This window comes from Corvus moneduloides, chromosome 16 (genome assembly GCF_009650955.1).
Source record: "Corvus moneduloides isolate bCorMon1 chromosome 16, bCorMon1.pri, whole genome shotgun sequence".
Lineage (NCBI taxonomy): Eukaryota > Metazoa > Chordata > Aves > Passeriformes > Corvidae > Corvus > Corvus moneduloides.
In genome coordinates this window covers 9,822,212-9,842,484 of record NC_045491.1, presented here as the reverse complement: position 1 = coordinate 9,842,484, position 20,273 = coordinate 9,822,212, and the positions used below count along the sequence as shown (strand labels likewise).

The following is a 20,273-nucleotide window of genomic DNA, read 5'->3' as shown; positions in this document are numbered from 1 at the left end:
CAAGGCGGTGCCGTGGCTGTCCCAGAATCACTGCTCTTCATCTCCACACTGGATGGGAACCTCCACGCTGTCAGCAAGAGCACAGGGGACATCAAGTGGACCCTGAAGGATGGTGAGTAGTGACTGGGGGGCATTTGCTTACAGCCTGGCTCCTGTAGCATGTTTGGGGTTTGGGAAGGATCCCCTGACCTGGCTCTTGGTGGATGGGCTCTGGGCTGCCAGTGCCTCCAGCCCTGGGGTGAGGTGCCAGCCGCAGCCTCAGCCCCAGCCCTGGCCCCAGGCACAGCTGAGCGCAGATGAGCGTCTGCCATTGGTGTCTCTTCTGGCTCTGAAAGGCAAACAGGCTGCATGGCTGGGCTGGGTGACAGTGCCACGCTGGGTAAACAGTGGTGTTGTGCTGTCCCACTCACAGGAGCGCTGCTGACGTGGCCTCTCACTCTCTGTTTCAGATCCCATTCTGCAAGTGCCGGTGTATGTGGCAGAGTGAGTGTCACCCCCACAGGCAGTTGGGCAGTGCAGGAGGCTCCCTGGTAACTGATGGAGCAACAGCAGGAAAGGGGAACCACAGAGAAATGAAATGTGCAGCCCATGCCATGGCATCACCTTACCCTGACCCTGGTGCTGGCACTTGGCACATGGTGACGAGGAGGAGCTGGCCCCTGGCTGCAGAGCTGAGGAGCTCTCAACTCGACTACACACACTGGCATGGAGAGAAATTGAGGGAAATCCCCCTGAAAGCTCAGGGGCAGGCAGGACAGCAAGAGCTCCTTGAGACAGGCAGGGCATCCACCTGTCTGGCAGATGGGCACTGGGTGGCTGTGAGGAGTCCCAGGACTGACCAGAGTGGAAGTTATTTCCTGCCCAATCCAGTGCTGCAGGTGTCCAGGAAAGGTCAAGTCCTGCAGTGACTCACCCTGGAGCAAACTGCTAAAGGGGATTCTGCAGTGTAGCCACTCTGCATCCCCTGGGGGATGGGCAGGGGGTAGCTCATGTTTTATAATTCTCTCCTCCTTCCCAGGCCAGCATTCCTTCCAGACCCCAATGATGGCAGCCTGTATATCCTGGGAGGAAAGAACAAAGAAGGCTTGATGGTCAGTGGGGCTGTGGGCATCCTGTGACCCCCTGGGGTGCCCTGGGCTGGGGAGGTGACTCTGGCCCTGCACTTGCTGTGCCGCCTGTGTTGCAGAAGCTGCCATTCACTATCCCAGAGCTGGTGCAGTCCTCGCCGTGCCGCAGCTCGGATGGAGTGCTCTACACTGGTACGGAGGCGCTAGGGCGTGCAGGGGGACCGTGCTGACCAGGGACTCCTGGGAGCCATGGAGGGTGACAGGCAGGAGCCCAGCGGGAGCTCCCGGGGACAGGCAGGGCTGCAGGGATTTAGAAAGAAGGCGTTTTCCTTCTCAGGGAAGAAGCAGGACACCTGGTTCATTGTGGACCCCAAGTCAGGGGAGAAGCAGACCACCCTCTCAACAGAGGCCTGGGATGGTCTGTGCCCAACCAGCCCCTTGCTCTACATCGGACGGACCCGTAAGCCAGTCCCGTGCCTCCATTGACCACCTGGTCCCAGGAATGGGGCACTGGAGGTGACCTGGTGCCCTGTTCCTGTCCCCAGAGTATGTCATCACCATGTATGACACCAAGTCGCGGGAGCTGCGCTGGAACGCCACCTTCTCTGAGTACTCGGCCCCACTCTGCGAGGAGTCCTACCACTACAGTGAGTGGGAGCTGCAGCAGCCACGAGAGCCCTGGGAGTCATGGCACCCAGCTCCCCAGTGCCCACTCGCAGCAGGACTCTGGCTGTGCAGGGGCCTGGGGTGGCAGTGCCAGGGCCAGCAGGTCTCAGCTGTGCCCCTTTCTGGGGAGAACAGGCAGCAGCCCATGGCCAGTGGCAGAACTGAGGGGACACAGCCGAACTGCTGCATCCCTCATCCCTCTTGCTCTCTCTAGAAATGGCACACTTGGCCTCAAGCGGGGATGGGCTGGTGGTGACCCTGGACAAGGAGAGCGGGGAGGTCCTGTGGGCGCAGAACTACGGCTCACCTGTGGTTGGCATCTACCTGTGGCACCAGGACAGTCTGCGCCGCCTGCCCCACCTCAACCTGGCCATGGAGACCCTGCGCTATCTGACCTTCCAGTCACAGGACATCCATGTCCTCAAGTGGAGCTACCAGTCCGTCAAGGACTTCGCCGCCACCAAGACCCAGCTGCTGTATGTGGTTCCCGAGTGGTGGCAGCCAGTGGCATTCTTGTTCTTTGTGCTCGGCCACCCTGATCCGGGATGGATGGAAGGTGATGCTTGTCCTTGTCCTTCAGGCCAGCGCTCTATGTGGGAAAGCACGCGACCAGTTTCTATGCCATGACCTCCCTGGTGCACGGCAGTGTGGCGCTGGTGGTGAGTGTCCCTGCTGCCCCGCTGGGGCTGAGCCGCCACGGGCGCGTCCGGCCACGTGGTGCCCCACGAGCTGCCACATCCCCAGCCCCAGGGCATCACGCTGGCCAGGATCGACGGCCCCACCACGGACGACGTGACCATGAGGGAGTCTGGGGAGTGTGAGATCATGCCCAGCACCAATGTCAAGTACCCGCAGGGCAGCATCACCTCACTTCACAACCAGTGGCTCCTCATAGGTGCGGACCCGTGGTAGGCACAGACTTCCCCATGTGCTGGCTTCCAGATGGTGCCCAGTGGGGAGCAACCTGAGCTGCTGCTGTGCTTTAGGGGCACAGCCCGACCTGCCCTGCCCCGTGGGATGAATGGGATTAAGGCTGTGAGTCACCTCAGGCTGTGGTGACTCTGTCTCGGGACTTGTTTCAGCCCTCCCCAGGAGTGACAAGATGCAGGGGTGGGGAGGGACCCTTTGAAACAGGGCTCACCCGTGCTTCGACCCTCCCTTCTCCAGGAGATCCAGGGCTGCTGGCAAGGAATGGATGCTGAAACCAAGAGGTGAACTGAGGGTTGTATCTGTTCCCCTCCTGTCACAGGGCACCATGAGCTGCCTCCCGTGGTCCACACCACCATGCTGAGAGCCTTCCCAGAGAACCTGAGGAAGACCACAGAAGCCATCATCCCCAGGGCTCCTCCCACCAGGACCGTGTTTGATGATGTGAGTGGTGAAGGGTGCTCGGTCACTGAAGGGTCTGGGCTGCTTGGGGTGGGCAATGGGTCCCCAATGTGGGATAGGATGGAAGGAGGTCCCAAACCCAAGTACCCTGCAGTCTGTCCCTCTTGTGTCACCCAGCCCTGGGTGTGTGTTGCAGTTCCTGGCCCCGAGCAGCCCGGAGGAGCCAGCTGTCCGCAGCGAGGGGCAGCTCCAGCCAGACCCCACACCGGGGGAGCAGGTGGAAGTGTATCCCGAATCCGGCACCTGGGACCTGGTGCTGGCTGGCGTCGGCACAGCTCTGCTGGGCGGGGGAATCCTGGCGCTGCTGCTCACAGTGAGTGGTGGTGCTGGAGGGCGAGGGATAGCGGAGCCGATGCCCCAGCGTGGCTCCAGGCATGGAGCTGAGTATTCCCATGGTTTGTGTTCCAGAAACTGCAGCAGCAGCATGTGGCACAGCAGCAGCAGCTGCAGGAGCAGATACAGCTCCTGCAGCAGCAGCAGGAGATGCTGCGTCCGGGCCGAGTCTCCAGGGAGGACATCCCTGAGGAGCCCAGGGAGCTGGAGCTGAGCCAGGGAAGTGCATCAGAGCGCTCACAGAGCTCCAGCCCCTCAGCCCACCTGAAGCACCCAGCTAATGGGATGGTCAGCCTGGAGCCAGCTGTCCCAGTGGCTGCTGAAGGTGGGTGCAGAGGGAATGGGCAGGCTGTGAGGGCTGCAGCCCAGCTGGGATGGGAGGAGGTGCCAGATCTGCTGCTGGATAAGCATGGGCCACATAAGAGCAGGGCCCAAGAAATGGCCAGATGAATAAAGAAACAGGTGTCCTCCATACAGAACTAATGCTTGGAGGCTGGAAGATGGCTGTCTTCTCTCCCTTGCAGATACAGAACCAGACCTGGTTGTAGTTGGAAAAGTTTCTTTTAACCCCAAGGATATGCTGGGCCATGGAGCTGGAGGAACCTTTGTCTTCAGGTGGGTGACACCAAGTGCCTGCCCCCACTCTGCTCCCATTCTCCCTGGGAGCCACAGGGATAGTGACAAGGCAGCTCTTGCCCAGAGTGGTGGCCACTGGTTCAGGGACTTTTGAGAAGAACTCACCACTTTCACCTTCTTGTGGTCCTCATCACACCCATCCTGGACTTGTGGCCCTCATTAAGCAGGCACTGGGTACACAGGGCAGGTCCCCCTTGCACCCCCTGCCTGCCTGCACCTGGTCTGGTCCCTCACACAGTTCCCAGGCTCTGGGTGAGCCCCTTTTCCAGTGCTGAACACAGTAAAAAGTGAGGGATGTCATTTTCCTACAAAATTGAGACCCTCCAGTTCCCAGCTTACACTGGGGAAGATCTCTTCCTGTCAGTGATGTGGCAAGGCTTTGGGAGTCACAGCAGAGTGACCCATGCTGAGGACCCTGTGGGTGAGCTCCAGCATTGGCCGAAGTGTGGCTGGGTCATGACACACGTGGACACACTGGGGACTCTCTGCACAGGGGACAGTTCGAGGGCCGGAATGTGGCCGTGAAGCGTCTCCTGCCTGAGTGTGTCCACCTGCTTGACCGTGAGGTCCAGCTGCTCCGGGAATCGGATGAGCACCCCCACGTTGTCCGCTACTTCTGCACTGAGAAGGACCGGCAGTTCCACTACATTGCCATCGAGCTCTGCTCCGCCACGCTGCAGGAGGTGAGCCCCGGGCACAGGGCTGCTGCTGCAGCTGATCAGGAGCCCTGGAAACACAAGCCTTGGGCACACACAGCCTCTGTAGGGGCTGTTCTCCATCACCCACCGTCACCCTGGGGTGGGGTGTCTCTCCAGCCAGCTTGCCCTTGCCCAGTAAATCAGGCTTAGTTCCTCTCTCTCTCCTTTGTGTGGTTCCAGTACGTGGAGAGCCCCAGCTTCAACCGCCGTGGGCTGGACCCAGTGTCCGTGCTGCGTCAGACCATGTCCGGGCTGGCCCACCTCCACTCCCTCAGCATCGGTAAGGGCCAGCAGTCCTCTCTCCATCCTCTCCTCAGCGTATGCTGCGGGGTTTGGGCAGCATCTGTTGGGGTTTGGGCAGTAGCTGTGGGGGTCAGCAGCACATGGGGCTGTGGCAGAGCCCTGTTTGCTCCGGCCCTACCAGGGGACACCACACACTCTCACTTCCAGTCCACCGTGACCTGAAGCCCTGTAACATCCTCATCTCTGTCCCGAATCGCCACGGGCAGATCCGCGCCGTCATCTCTGACTTCGGCCTCTGCAAGAAGCTTCAGGGGGGACGACAGAGCTTCAGCCTCCGCTCCGGGATCCCTGGCACTGAGGGCTGGATCGCGCCCGAGGTGCTGCAGGAGGCCCCGAAGGAGAACCCTGTCAGTGAGCTGTGGCCACCCCCACCCCGGGTGCTCCTTGGACCCATTGTGGCAGTGTCCCCCACGCTGGCAGTGGCCTCAGGTCACACTGCTGGGTTCACAATTAAGATGAGAGCTCCATGAGCCCAAGCCAGCCCAGATACAGGCACTGTGCTCCTTTCCAGGGCTGCCTCCATGCCCCTGCCCTTGTGTTCAGCACAGGTGTCTCATCAGGCTCCAGTCCTCAGAAATTTGGGGTGGGGAGGTTGGAGGGGCTGTGGGTTGCTGCCAAGGTTACGTTTCTCTCTTCAGAACTAAGAATCTCATTCCCACTGGAAGCAGCTGCTGTACTGATCCCTGGCAGAGCACATCCTGAGATTCATGCTGGTGTCCATTTGCCTGCTGGTGGGACACCAGCAGCCCCTGCATGTCTGTTGGGCTGTGGAGTCCTGAATTCTGGCTGTGCCTCTGGAAACCTGGGGTGATGGGGCTCTCTCACTGCAGGTAGCAGAGCAGGAGCCCCATGCGATGCATTTTCCAGCAGCTCTGCAGCCAATTGTCCATATAAAAGGATAGAAAAGTGGAAGGTAAATCTTTCCTCACCCTTTGCCTGAGGCTCCCGTGTGCCCCTGTGTTTTGCAGACCAGTGCCGTGGACATCTTCTCAGCCGGGTGCATCTTCTACTATGTGGTGTCGGGGGGACAGCACCCCTTTGGGGACAGCCTGCGGCGCCAGGCCAACATCCTGGCGGGCTCCTACCAGCTGAGCTGCCTGCAGGAGGAGGCTCACGGTGAGACCCTTCCCCAGTGGCACAACACCGCGGGGAAGCCCAGGGCTGAGGGGCAGCTCCCGGTCCTGGCTCAGGGGCGAGTTCTCAGCTGTTCTGTTTCACCCCCAGACAAACTTGTTGCAAGGGAGCTGATTGTGGCGATGATCAGCCCCGAGCCCCAGCACCGGCCCTCGGCCCCTGTGGTGCTTGTGCATCCCTTTTTCTGGAGTCAGGAGAAGCAGCTGCAGTTCTTCCAGGTGAGTCTGTGCTTTCCCACCAGCAGTGAATGCAGGTGTGCACTCAAAGCCGTGCTGGAAACTGCTGTGTTTAGGTCAACATGCTCATTGTGAGCTACTCTTAGGAGGGGTGAGGGGTCCCTGGGTCTCTGTCCCACCTCGTGCAGAGCAAGGGCAGAGCCATACCCACCCCGTCCCCGCTCTTGGGCACACAGGACGTCAGTGACCGTGTGGAGAGGGAGCCGGCTGAGGGGCCCATCGTCTCAGCCCTGGAACTGGGGGGTCGGGCGGTGGTGAGGACCAACTGGAGGATGCACATCTCCCTCCCACTGCAGATGGGTGAGCATGAAGGGCTCGGGCTCATTGTTGGGTCCAGTGAAGCAGGTGGGGACTGGGGCTCCAAGGGCTGGTGCTTTTACTGGCCAGCAGGTACCTGCTTATGCTCAGGAGCTGAAAAGCAGGGCAGGTAAAGGTGGCAGCCCTTCCTTGAGAGGCCAGTGAAGCAGAGCTGGGGCTTGCACTACAGGGGCCATGGCAGCCCCTCACCCCAGCTGTGTCCCGCCTCACTCGGTGTCTCTCCTGCTGTCCCCAGACCTGAGGAAGTTCCGCACCTACAAGGGCGGGTCAGTGCGTGACCTGCTGCGGGCCATGAGGAACAAGGTACAGCCACCCAGCTGCCCCGTGGCCGTGCCCCCTCCTCTGTCCCCATCCTCTCTCACCTCACCCTCTCTCCTGCAGAAGCACCACTACCATGAGCTGCCAGCTGATGTCCGGCTGGCCCTGGGCTCCGTCCCCGAGGGCTTCGTGCAGTACTTCACCTCCCGCTTCCCCCGGCTGCTCCTGCACACGCACAGGGCCATGCGAGTCTGTGCCCACGAGCGCATCTTCCACTCCTACTACTGCCAGGGGCTGAGGGGCGATGGCACCTGAGCGGGCACAGGACGCGGCCAGAGGGCACCACGGCTGCTGCGGCCTCTCCTCCCCGCCCGGGCCCGGGGTTCTCGGTGTCCTTCTGCCGGGGCCAGGTGGGGGTCCAGCAGGTGGGGGCACCAGGAGCACAGGGCAGCAGAAGTGGGCACAGGGCAGTACCGTGCCCTCACCTGGGGTTTCCTGAGGGACCCTCTGGGCACCCACCTTTGCAAACACTCACAGTCAGACTCAGGTGTGAAGGCACTTGGGCCAGAAAACAAAGACATCTCTGGGCTGGACACAGTGCTTGGAGAAGAGAGGAAAAGACGTGTGTTTTCCCAAGGACAGCCGCAGCAAGGCCCTGGCACAGCAGTGCACTCAAGCTGGCATCAGTCCCAGGGGGGCATTCACCAGGGATAGGAAGCTTTGTCCTGTGTGTTCGCTCCTGTGCCAGGGGCCTTGAGCTGTGACCAGGACCAGGCCCCCAGTCTTGACACTGGAGCTGACCCCTCAGCCCCAGCGAGTGCTGTGCTCAGCCAGGCCAGGCTGAGCAGCCACCCTGGGGCTGGGACCTGCCCGAGGGCACAGCCCCTACAATGAAGGTGTGAATCTCAGCTGGGCTGAGAATAAGGGTTTCTCCCTTAGGGTCCTCAGCAGCCTGTACCTCTGCCAGGCCTGAGCCCCTGAGCAGGTGGCACAGCAGTCCAGGAGCAGTGTCTCTGGGCACAAAGGAGGGAATTCCTTTCCCCTAGGATCCTTCCCTCAAAGACAGGCCTATGCTTGCAGCTCCCCCAGCCCCTCCTGCTGCCCAGGGCCGGTGACCGGTGGGTGCTCTGGTTCATGGCATCCCCATGGGCATGTGTTCCCAACGAGCCAGCCTCCAGCACCAGCTGGGTGCATGGGCACAGAGAGCCCCACAGCAAAGTTCCGATGTGGAACAGCAATTATTTTGTACAGTCTGATTCCTTTGTGTGCTGGGGTGTGGGATTTTGTTACACAGGTAACAGGGTTTGTACCAGCTTTCTTTTCAGAATATATTTATACAAAATGTTACAAAAATTAAAAAATAAAAACTGAAAAGCTTGTCCTGCTTAAAATAATCTGGCCTGAGGGCCCCCATAGTTGCTGGCAGGGAGCAGTGGTGGGAGAACAACAGAGGCAGGGCAATGGGCTCCTGCAAGACTCTGCTGCATGAGAGGACAGGTGCTGATTCTTTAGCCAGAATTAGTCACGGAGCCAAGTGAGAGGCAAACCCAGCCCAGGGCTGTCAGTAAGAGTAAGAGGATGCCTCATTCATAGGGGAAGCCAGAGGTGATGCTCCCTCCCGCAGCAAGGCAATGGGAAGTGAAACAGACTGGATGCCGTGTCAAACAATCTTTATTCAAGTTATGCAATATACAAAAGTTGAGGTTTCATGTAGTTTCAGTATTAAAAGGCCAACTGATCACTCTCAACCCGGGCTTGTTCAACACCTTACCTGAGCTTCTACAAGAGGAAACAAAGCCCAGAGCACGGGCACAGCCATGTATGGGCACCTCAGGTGATAGCTCTGCTCTCCCTCTGCTCTGCTCTCTCAAGAGCAGGCCCAGGCACCTCAAATGAGAGGGCTGGGTTGGAGCTGGGCTTGTGGCTTTAGGAAATTAGAAAAACGGACTAGGTAGGGAATTAAAAAATAGACTTTGTTAGGAGCAGGAAGCAAGAAACCTTTGGGCACCAGTCAAAGTGAACATCACCATTCCCACAGCAGCAGGGGCTTCCTTGTGGCAATGAGCCCATACCCAGTAGCAGGAACCATCTGGGCCATGGGAGGGAAGCTCCCAGACCTCTTCCTCCACAGGTGGGCAGTTTGGCACAGATGTTGAGTCCAGCAAGAACAAGGTCTAAGCAGCAGATTTCGTCTGGCGTGAGCCAGACCTGGAGCTGAAGAGCTTCTCCACCATGATGCGGGCATAGCGGAGCCGGCGGGCCAGCTCCTGGCAGCAGCCGTGCTCCTCGATGAGGCTCAGCTTGTACGTGCGGAAGTCCCGTTTCTCATCTATGTATGTGACAGCAGCCATGAGAGGGCACAGGATGAGCTTGGTGTGGTCCTGGGGGGGAGAGAACACACAGTCACTGAGCACTGTGCTCCTTGGGGCAGCAGCTCCTCTGGATGAGCCATGTCAGCAGCACTCGGAGTGCGGTGACAAGGCCCCTCTGCAGAATTCCTTCAGAGTGCAGCAAAGGGCAACAGCCAGGTCGACGTGGCTGCACCTGGCTGCAGCAGCCAACCTGCTGCTCGAGAGCACGGCCCCTCATGAGCGAGGAGTATCTGGGGGCCTCAAGTACTGGCACAGACAGCTCCCAGTGCTCAGCGCCCTGGGCAAAACCTTAGCTCAGGTCATCCCCTCCTGCCACTTTCCAAGCAGCACCACATGCAGCCGGAGCCACGGCCCTGGGAAGAGCCTCACCTGGAAGAAGTTGATCTGCACAGTGCCGTTGCTGAGGTGCAGGATGATGGCACTGCGGGTCCGGAACCAGTTCCACAGGTAGGGCAATCGGGCCAGCTCGTCCCCTTCCCGGGGCGTGATGTTAGCCCCTGCCTTCAGCAAGTGCTCACTCATGTAATTCCGGAAGTACTTCAGTAGTGTTATCTGTGGATGGGACAGGCTGTGAGGGGCCGAGGGTGACCCCAGGCACGGGGGGGAGCACAGGGACTGCTATCACAGTCCCAGAGCTTCCTTACATCTTTCAGAGCTTGAGGTGTCACTGCAAAAGCTTGTGGAAATCCTCAAAATTAATGTCTGACTGTGACAAGTCAGACTCGCTTTGCTGAACACTTTGGTATGTCCAAGTCATGTGAGCACTTAAATTTCTGTGAAACTGCTCATAAATGAGCCTCAGATAGCAGTCAGAGCTGCTGGTGTCTGTTCTTGGGACCACGTGTCACCACCTAAAGGAAGCCTGCAGAGTGCCAGTGACCTCCAATTGTAAATGTTTCTCCCTGGAACCCACCCTGCCCTCAAAGCCCAAAGCTGGCAGGAGTCTCACCACCCCCCCCCCAGCCAGGCTCCTGTCCCCAGGACTGACCTTCTTGGTGAGGGCAGAGGGGCAGGACCTCACGGTGAAGTAGGACTCGTTGCTGTTCTGCTCAATGTACTGCAGGTTGTCCCCATCGTTGTACATGATGAGACGAGTGGAGTCATTGAAGAGAACCCCAACGCTGTTGTCACAGAGCTGGTAACCTGCCAGAAGGGACCCCCATGAGGCCTCCAATCTCAGGGGACCACCAGCAGTGGGAAGCACCAAGGCAGATGGTTTATCACTCAGGGATTCCCTAACAGCCACCTCACCAAGTCTTTGCCAGGTCTCCTCTTTGGGGAGGTCTGGGTGGCACTTTTCCACCTCTGGATTTGTCATCTCCCTTATTGCATCACCTGCTGCAGGAACAGCCTCTGCTGCCACCGTGGGTCCCTGTGCAGGCTGGGGAGAGCTTGGTCACCTCAGGCACAGGTAGCCATTGTCCACCTTAAAGTGGGCTGATGGTCAGTGACCACTGCTCTGGACTCCCAGGGTATTTGGTAAGATTGCTGGCAGAGGTCTTGGACACACACACTGGAATATGATGATTAAAAACCCAGACCTAGGAAATGCCCACATCCAGGCTTCTTCCAGCCCCTTCAGATACCAGGAAATCCTGAAGCATTGCCACCCACAGTATTTACCGAGTCCATATTTATCCGAGTAGTCCACCCATTTGCTAACCCAGAAGATGGGATTGCAGGCTGGGTCCTCAGCTTCTTCTGCAGGAAGAAAGTAGCTTGTTAGGAGACATTTCCCACAGCATGTGCATCCCACAAGGCCCATGGGCTGCCCCAGGCTCACCTTGCCTCACTGCTACTCTCTCGGAGGGCTTGGCTGCATTGACTGCAGTCAGCTGCTGCAACATGTCAGCCAAGTGGCCACTGACAGTATCCCCCAGCTCCCGCAGCCCCGCTGCTTCCTCCTTGTCCGGCAAGGTCTCCTGTGCAGGGCTGTCTAGTCCTGGGACAGAGAGAGAAGGGTGTGGATGTGTGACGAGGGAGAGGTTTCTAAAGGCACCAGACTTACACCCTACCCCAGGTATAGGCAACACCTTGCACACAGAATGGATCAGGTTGGAGGGGACCGTGGTGGGGCATGTGGCCCCACTTCCCTGCTCCAGCAGGGTAATTCCAGAGCACAGGATGTGTCCAGAGGATTCTGGAATATTTCCAGTAAGGGAAACTCCACACACACTCTCTAGGAAATCTGTTCAATGCTCAGGCACTACACAGGAAAGGTCTTCATTTTCTGGTGGAACTTCCAGGGCATCAGTTTGAGCCCATTACAGAGCTGAAGTGAATGCAGTGCTTCCTCCCTGCTTTGGTCCCAGGCAGAGCAAGGAGAGCCCCCTCATCCACAAAATGCTCCAAATTTCCATAAGAATCAGGAGATGATGTGAGGGAGGCACACTGAAGGTTGTGGATGCTGCTGGAGGCCAGGCAGGCTCTCTCCAGCACTGCAGCCCAGCCTCACTCGGGCACCCACACTTACCTTTGTTGAGCGCGGTCAGTGGCTTCCGCCCGCCGAGGTCCATCCCGCTGGGAGCCAGGGAGAAGCGGGGTGCAATGGTGAGGCAGCTGGTGGGCAGGCGGCTGGGGAGGTACCCTGAGGTGAAGAACTCGTCGTTCAGCAGCTCATCGATGGTCGGGCGTGTGGCAGGGTCAGACCTCAGCATCTTCTGGATGAGGTTCGCAGCCACGGGGTTGATGTGCTAAGGGACAGGTGGAGTTTAGAGACAGATCAGGGGACAATGTGCACTAGTGACAAATGAACGGGATTTATAACCCAGCAGAGCTCCAGTGCTGCTATCAGCAAGCAAGACAAAAGCCAGGGGAAGGAGAATTGGGCAGCACAGAGAACTGGCTCCTAATGGTACCCAAAGCCTGAGGTCAACAGACTTGAGCAAGACCAACTCATCAGCAGTGGGATGAGCTGGGGACCTGGCCCAGACCTCACAGACTTGCCCATGTCCATTCACCCCCACATGCCAACAGCCCAGATCGGAATTTTGCCAGACTGGGGGGGGGGGGGGGGGGGGGGGGGGCAGGAGCTGCTGCCTCCCCACGAGGTTCATGCCACCCCGGACTGAAACAGCCCCTCCCAGCATTGACAGCCCCTGCTACGTGAGAGCCCACGGAATGTCAGACACAGGGGCTGCAGGAGGAGGCTGACCAAGCACCACTGTGAGCCAAACAGATCCTTCATGGGAAGCACCATACCTTGGGAATGGTGTACTCATTCTTCTTGATCCGGATGTATGTGTCCTTTAGACAAGAAGTCTCAAAAGGAGGTTTCCCCACCAGAAGAGTGTACCTGGGCATTCCCAGACAAAAGGGTGTCAGTTTTGCAAAAGAGACTCAGATTGTGTGCAGAAGCGACCCTGTTCTAAGCACACCCAGGGGCTTTCCTGGCAGAGGGAACACACTTGGCATTAGACACACTGACAGCTACATGTACTGTGCCTGACTCCTGGTTCCCAGGAAAGGGAAGCTGGGATCTAGCACCCTGCAGGGAAAGTTTCAGTCAGGGAAGGTAGGAAGCTGCCTGGCAGCAGGACTTAGCCAGGAACTATGGGGACAGTGATCTGGAGCTTTAGATCACACTGAAGTTCCAAGGGGTCAAGGAGAGCAGAACCACAGGGATTGCCTGTCCCTGTGGCCTCTGAAAGGCAATTTGACTCACATGATGCAGCCAATGGACCAGATGTCCACCTCGAAGCTGTGCCCCTTCTTGCCCAGCACCTCTGGGGCAATGTAGTTGGGAGTCCCACACAGGGTCTTCTTACGCTCCCCATCATACTCTACCTTGGTGGCCAGGCCAAAGTCACCTGGAGGGACAGGGAGACAGGATATGACCAAGATGCCCTGGCTGGCTGGTTCCTGGGCTGAGGTCCCTGCCACTTACCGATCTTCACCTCCATGTCGTCGTTGAGGAAGAGGTTGCCCAGCTTGAGGTCGCGGTGGATGACGCGGTGGCTGTGCAGGTACTGGCAGCCCAGGATGGTCTGGCGCAGGTAGTACCGCGCCTCGGGCTCGCTCAGCGCCTTCCGCCGCTTGTGCAGCTCCAGCAGCGACTGCGGGGAACGGTCGGTCAGTACCGAGGCGGGGGGTGCGGGACGGGGACGAGGTCAGTACCGCAGGACGCGGGGAAGGGGACAGTCAGTACCCGGGGGACACCGACACCCGCCCCCCGGCCCCTCACCCTGCGGCGGCAGAGCTCCAGCACGACGTAGACAAAGTCATCGTCCTCGAAGAAGCCCTGGAAACCGACGATGTGGCGGTGGGAGAGGCTGCGGTGGATGGCGATCTCCATGGACATCTTCTCCTTCTGGTGCGGCTTCGCCAGCAGCGACTTGGGCACCACCTTCCCCGCGAACACCTCCCGGCTCTCGGCCTCGGCCAGCTCGTAGCACCGAGCGAAGCCGCCCTTGCCCAGGAACCGCCCGCGCACGAAGCTGCGCCGGGTGCGCGGGTCCACGAGCACCTTGGGCACCTCCTTCACCGCCGCTGCCGCCGCCGCCCGGGCCGGCTCCGCGCGGGGCTGCTCCGCCGGTGCCGCTGGCCGTGCCGCCGGCCTCACCGCCGGCCGCGCCGCCTTCCCGCCCGCCGCATTCATGCTGTGCCCGTGCGGAGCTGCGCTGGGGCCGTGCGGTGCCGGGAGAGCGGCGGGTCCCGGGTCCCTGTACCGAAGCAGCGGTGGGTGCCGGTGCCGGGGTAACGGCGGGTCCCGGGTCCCTGTACCGACGCAGCGGTGAGTACCGGGGACCCGGTGCAGCGGCGGGGCCGGGCTGGGCTGGGTCTGTCGCTCGGTCCGGCCGCGATTCAAAGGCGGCGCCGGGGCCGTTACCGCGCGCGGCCGCTCCCCATTGGCCGCAGGATTTAAAATCCACGCGGCGCGCGGGGCACCATGGGAGCCTGGGGCGGCACGCGCCGGCGGGGGCGGGGCCGGGCGCGCTCGGACACACTCCCACAGCGCGCGCGCGTGTGCGCGGGCACCGGCGGCCGTTGGTGGTGGCCGCGCGCGCTCCCGCCGGCCCCCGACGCGCGCGAGGCGCGCTCCCGCTGCCGCCACGGAGCCCCGAGACAAGCGCGGCCCCGCGGGACTCCCGAGCGCGGGCACGAGGCGCTCCGTGAAGGACGTTCCCTTGGGGTTTGCACCCGGCGTGGATTTTCCCGGAAGAGGGACTGCGGCGGCACCGTCCGCTCCCCACAGCTTCCATGTCCTGCCGGTTCCCAGCGGGATTCCCGCGGGTGCCCGAGAACCGGTCTTTGGGCTGGTTTTTATTCCGTAGACATCCCCCACTCCTGGTGCCCCTCGGTCCCCTCGGGTGACAGCGTGGCAGTTCTGTGGGGCTGTCCCTGACCGCACTGCCTCCTCTCCCCACACGGACACGCCACCCACTGACGCCCCCTGCCCCATGGTCCCCCGCCCCAGGGTCTCCAGCACTCCCAGTGCTGGCTCCTGGGCCTCACTTGCCATGAGAAGTGACCACGGGATGTTTCCATGCCTTAACTCCATCACCAATGAAAAATAACCTAAAAGCAAACAAAACCAGCAGCAGTGCCTTGGTCCAGGCATCTGCTCTGCTTCCTGGCATGCACAGTCCCATGGGCTGAGGGTAGGGACTTAACATCATTTGGCCTTCCTTCCCCACCAGCAGAAGCTGTTTCCTTCAGCCCTGGCTAACACAGAACAGATGTTCCTGCCTAGCATATACAGTGCTTTTGCCACATGCTGGCCCCGTGGGTTGAGCCAATGCCCCCAGCTGAGCCTCACCCACAGGCATGGGTCATCGGTGCCAGGGTGTGATGGAGAGCTCAGTGCATGGACAGAGCCCTGCAGGTCACCATAGCCACAGTTCAAGTGTCATTCCCGCCATGGAGTTGGACCATCTTGGGAGATTCTGCTCCCCACAAAGCAGGCACGGCCCCCACTTGCTTGGTGACTGAGAGACCTTCCCACACAGCCCCTCGCAGGCTCCCTCAGCTACTCGAGCCAAGTCATCACTGCCTGGCCCAGTGGTACAGGGAGGGGGGGTGTGTTCCCAGGGACTCTGAACGTCCTCAAATCCAGCAGCACACCCTGCCCGTCCCGGTCAGAGCAATGCCGAGCAAAGCACACAGGGGATCAATGAAGCAACACAGCAACTTGGGGGTAGAAGTGCTCAGTGTTTGTACAAGATTCCTGAAAGAAGACATTCCCCTCCCTGTGAAATACATTTCCCCACTCTTGCAGCTCCTCTGGCTACAGGCACAGCCTCCTGTGTCGTTTTACGGCACCACGCTGGATGGAAGGCTGCCAGCAGAGCTGGGACTCCCCATACTGCAGCCCTCTGACACTCCATCTTCCCAGAACTGGCAGAGGCGGAGAGGTGAGCCCCAGAGGGACGCTTCAGAGGCAGGAGGAGAAAGTGGCCAATGTAAGGAATGTTAACAATGCTGGGTGTTTGGGATCTTCAGTGGTGGATTTGTTTTAGGCCCTGGCAGAGGCCACCTTAACAGAGACAACAAAAGAGGTTTTAATTAAGGCAGAAGAGTCAGCTCAGACAGCTAGAAGGACGAGCAGGCCAAGAAACATGTAATTGCAGTGACATATCCCTTCATGCACTACAGCTTTGTTCTCCAGGTGATTGTGGAAATTCATCACTCAGACTTTTCCAGCTGCCATCCTACTCCCAAACTCATATCCCTTCTCCCACTCCTCTCCCTGCTACTGCAGCTGCTGATCAAGTGATCCCAGTGAAATGCACAATGTGGTGTTGAAACTTTGAGGTGACAACACAGCAACACAGCACAGACACCCCACTCCTGCCAGACACTGCCAGAGACACACTACAGCAAAGCAGTGCTCTGAACACCTGCCTTGCACGAAATCTCACAAGCCCCAAATCTGTCAAATCTGTGACAGAGGAGCCTTCTCCAGCTCCTCAGAGGGAGAAAACAGCTGTTTCACACTGTACTACACTTTTTAAATGTACTACTGCATTACACTTTTTTAATGCACAGGACAGCCATAATAGCCTGTAGCAGTCACAGAACAAGGGACTGTGGTTCACGCCCAGGCACAGCAGGAGTCTCAATCTAGTCTCAAGTTTGATTTGAAGAGTCACAATGAGTCACTTGAACAACTGAAGAGGCTTTAATTTACGTACAGTAAAAGTACAAACCAGTCAGTGGTATTACATGTGATGAACAGCAGCTACTACACACTGTTAGTACTCGTACAGCTATTTGCTATTAAGGTGTATCAGCACTTGCTACACAGATCAGCTGAGGCTCCAGGGCTGCTCATCCACAGCCACACAACTACCACACACCTAATGTGTGTCCTGGCCCCAGCTGCTACACTACAACATGCAGTTGTAAAACCTAGAGTTTAAACCCAGTTTAAAACCTAGAGCAGGACTATGCTAAGCTTTAATAGAGCACAACCAGAGCAGGCAGACTCGTGTGCAGCCAGTTTTCTGTACTCAGTCAGGTACACAAGCATCGGATGCCTTCAACTTTCAGAGCTGCTCTCAGCAAGAACTATTCCTGCTCTACTACATGTCCAAAATTAAATGTTCACTCTTTCTGAGAAGTCGGAGTCTCGTTCTTAAGTTTCATAATGCAGAAAAACCCCAAAGAGCTTTCTGCAAATATAGACACTGGGTAATAAATGGGGATAGTTGCAGCATTCTCTCATTTTTAATTACCCACTTTCTGCTGCATTGAATTCTGTGAATGACATGGCAATCCTCTTTTCAAAGGCCTTTGGCTCTCTAAGGTCTGTGATATTCAGGAAGTGGCACTGACCCCAAGAACACTAGCCCTGAGGGGTGAGAGCACAGGACTGACATCAGTCTGCTTCAGGAGCTAAAAGCTAAGACACATCCTGTCAGGCACAGAAAGACAGGTGTGTCAGCCAAAACTCCTAAAGCCAATAGCAGGATGATGAACCCCTGGAGAAAATCCCAGAGAGAAATGGAAGAGGCCATGCACCTCAGCATGCAGGCCCATGGGACAGCAAGTATTGTGACAAAGGAAAGGCCTGGGTCTAACGAACCCCAGTAAGTGCCCAGAGCACACCCAGAACAGCCCTGCTGGGGTGGAGACTGCTCCTAGCAAACCTAAACCTAGCTTTGGGCTAGGACAGAACTAAACAGACAGGCTGAGGCTGCAGAGTACGTGTCAGCTCTGCCTCGTTCCCCAGCTGCTGCCCCAAGGCAGGTGTTTCAGCTTTCCCAGCTCCAGAACATTCAGTGGCACAATTCAGACAACGTGGAATGGAGTACACTAGATGAGGATACAAAGTTTGAACAGGACACAGCAGCTTTCACGAGGGACTGCTTGGCCAGGCCAGTGGCGCTGAGGCACGCTCAACGGAAGTGCTCAGGAGAGCACAGGGCTCTGGCCTCACTGGACAATACCCCTCTCCCCACCCCCAGAATGTTCCTGTGTGCCTGAAACATGGGAAATGGGCTACTAGACCTGAGTGAGTGGCAAGAACTTCTGGTAATAGCTCTTGGTAACGTCAATCATGAGTTCCTGGGTGCATTCCGGGAGCTCCCCAGAGAAGAGTCCTGGAAGAAGAACAATGTTATGGCCAGCAGTCATCGTGTACCACCTATGTACCACGTACTAAAACAGGGAGTTTCACAAGTTAAAACTGTTACTTTTCAGTGCAGCAAGTGCCTGATACCTTTATTTCTAGGCATTAAATGCTAACAGGCAACTTTGTTATAGCAATCTCATTTAAAATAAGAATATCCATGTTATCTGCACTTCTGTGCAAGGGAAGATAAAGGGAGCATACCTGGGCAGCCGGAGAAGACAGTGAAAGGTGGGACTACGGTTTCAGGAGGGAGTACTGTGTTGTCTAAGATTTTGCAGCAGTCTTTCAAAACACATCTACGTCCCTGAAACAGAGAACAGGAAAAGTTTATATTTACAACACTATAAACATGAGATCTTCTTCTTATTACTGATATGTCACCTAAAATTCAAGAAGATTAATAGCTCAAAACACATTCTGTATAAGAAAGCACAGGAATAGATCTTTACCCTGACTGAATACTCCTCCCAACAGAATTAACTTTTCTTTTTGAGGGAAAAATGTCTGCTTGCTTTCAACTAGCACAGGTACACGCAGCTGCACATTAACATGTCAATGTTCAAACTGGCACCAAAAACTCAAGTCAAGCACTACCAGTAAGGCTTTCTCTACCTCAGCACACCGTAGCCTTGACTATTTGGTCTTATTAACACAGAAACACGATTCCACTTGTACTCTGTGGTCAGGCTGCCTTCCCCGGGCAATCCCATTAGCCACAGGGACAACACTGTTGAGAGGGATTTTCCAGCCAGCACCAGCTGAACCCACTGTCCTCAGAAAAGCAAACCTGAAAGCTCAGCTTCCTGCAGAGAAGGAAGAGGAGGAGGAGGAAGGAACAGTGCAGGGAAGGTGAGCCAGCTCCAGCCAGCTGGTGCAGACACCTCTCAGCTGTTGTCACAACTTCTCAGCAGCACCCACGAGTTTACAGAAAATACAGAAACAGCACTCACAATGACACAGTTCTTGCCTATGTGAACATAGGAGCCAATCTGGGCCGCGTTGACAACACAGTCCTCTTCTATGAAGACATGGTCACCAATGTGCAGAGGGAAGAAAGCCACCCTGCAACAGGAGAGGTATTTGTTTGTGTCCAATAATCAATCAAAGTGACACTGCTAGACCAAAGTTTTCTGTTCCCAGCTGGATTAACAGATGTGGATCTGGTGCTAAAGGAAGCAGACAGTAGTTGGGTTTTTCCTCTCTAAAGGATGGCCCAAATGAGAAGGAAGATATCATGAATAAACACACAAAAACTGAAACATGCTCTTCGTTTTGCTCTTCTGATCTATCCCAGCCTTTCCATTCAACAGTCTGACACGGACACCAAACCTCAAGGCACAGCTCAGCATCTGAGGGAAAGGCAGGTTTGAGAGACGTATTTCTGCAAATTGCTGCAAAAGGGACAGGGTCCTCCGAACACAAGACTCAGCAAAGCTGACGGATTTTTTTAGGTAACTCCCTAAAGGAAGGGGCCTCTTACCCTTTACTGAATTTCTTGAAAGGCGGCCTGATGACGCTGCGACTCTTCACCACGCAGTGCCGTCCGACCCGCACGTTCGCCAGGTCACCACGGATGATGCAGTCGTTCATAACTATTGTCTGCAAAAGGACAGACAGCTAAACGAGCTCCCTCTGCTACCTGTGGCAGCAGTTATTACACAAACTCATGCCGAGATCTGGTCACTCCAGCAAGACTACCTTACTTTAGAGACGATTCTTTCAGTCAAAAGAAAAGCGACAGCAAAGCAAAAGTACAGGAGGTTGGAACCACCAGTTGTGCTCCTGTCACGCCAGTGAGCATTACAGAGCCAGGCTTAGGCACAAAACAGAACCGTGTGTTGTTCCGAGGAAAAAAGCAGCACGGGCTGCTCGCAGCAGGGGAAGGGCAGTGATGCTGAGGGAGAGCAGCGCTGGGGACCGCTGGCGGGGCACGGGGGCGCGGGGGACCGGGAGGGGACACGGCAGCCGCCGCCTGGCGCTCACCTTGCCGTTGAGGACGATGTTCTGGCTGCCGCACAGCACGGACTGCCGGCTCACCTTGTTGCCGGAGGCCTGCGGGGAGAACGGGCGGTCACGGCGGGTGTCCCGGGCCCCGCCGCCCCCGCAACGCCCCGGCGAACCCGGCTCGGCCCCGCGGCCCCCATACCCCCGCTCCCCACGCCCCCGCACCGTCTCGATGTACTCGGACTTGTTGTAGAGCATCTCGCTGAGCTCCATGGCCGCTGCCGCCCGGCCCCGCCCGGCTTCCGGCGCGTCACCTCCGCCCGCGCGCCCCGCTCCCGCCGCCC

General features: G+C 57.6%; 3 protein-coding genes across 3 annotated transcripts; 1 reads left to right on the top strand and 2 right to left on the bottom strand.

The window, feature by feature from the left end:
* The first annotated feature begins 31 nt into the window (after window positions 1–31).
* ERN2 (endoplasmic reticulum to nucleus signaling 2) lies at window positions 32–8,417 on the top strand. The gene is made up of 20 exons (XM_032126145.1): window positions 32–112; window positions 1,019–1,091; window positions 1,187–1,259; window positions 1,405–1,527; window positions 1,613–1,714; window positions 1,948–2,209; window positions 2,314–2,392; window positions 2,478–2,628; window positions 2,983–3,104; window positions 3,259–3,435; window positions 3,531–3,780; window positions 3,980–4,070; window positions 4,585–4,774; window positions 4,970–5,069; window positions 5,240–5,439; window positions 6,061–6,208; window positions 6,317–6,444; window positions 6,639–6,762; window positions 7,016–7,083; window positions 7,162–8,417. Exons 2-20 carry the CDS (start codon window positions 1,089–1,091, stop codon window positions 7,351–7,353), a joined length of 2,583 nt encoding a protein of 860 aa, XP_031982036.1. The 5' UTR covers window positions 32–112; window positions 1,019–1,088; the 3' UTR covers window positions 7,354–8,417.
* Window positions 8,418–8,691: 274 nt separating this feature from the next.
* PLK1 (polo like kinase 1) lies at window positions 8,692–14,253 on the bottom strand. Its single transcript, XM_032126146.1, has 10 exons — window positions 13,594–14,253; window positions 13,297–13,465; window positions 13,075–13,219; window positions 12,612–12,705; window positions 11,884–12,103; window positions 11,194–11,352; window positions 11,034–11,111; window positions 10,399–10,553; window positions 9,780–9,962; window positions 8,692–9,419 (listed from the first exon to the last, which is right to left on the bottom strand). The coding sequence occupies exons 1-10, from the start codon at window positions 14,005–14,007 to the stop codon at window positions 9,213–9,215; spliced, it is 1,824 nt and encodes a 607-aa protein (XP_031982037.1). The 5' UTR covers window positions 14,008–14,253; the 3' UTR covers window positions 8,692–9,212.
* A 1,287-nt stretch (window positions 14,254–15,540) lies between these two features.
* Window positions 15,541–20,256, bottom strand: DCTN5 (dynactin subunit 5). The gene is made up of 7 exons (XM_032125811.1): window positions 20,155–20,256; window positions 19,969–20,037; window positions 19,466–19,584; window positions 18,936–19,047; window positions 18,187–18,289; window positions 17,862–17,953; window positions 15,541–15,885 (listed from the first exon to the last, which is right to left on the bottom strand). The coding sequence occupies exons 1-7, from the start codon at window positions 20,200–20,202 to the stop codon at window positions 15,865–15,867; spliced, it is 564 nt and encodes a 187-aa protein (XP_031981702.1). The 5' UTR covers window positions 20,203–20,256; the 3' UTR covers window positions 15,541–15,864.
* Between the last annotated feature and the right edge of the window lie 17 nt (window positions 20,257–20,273).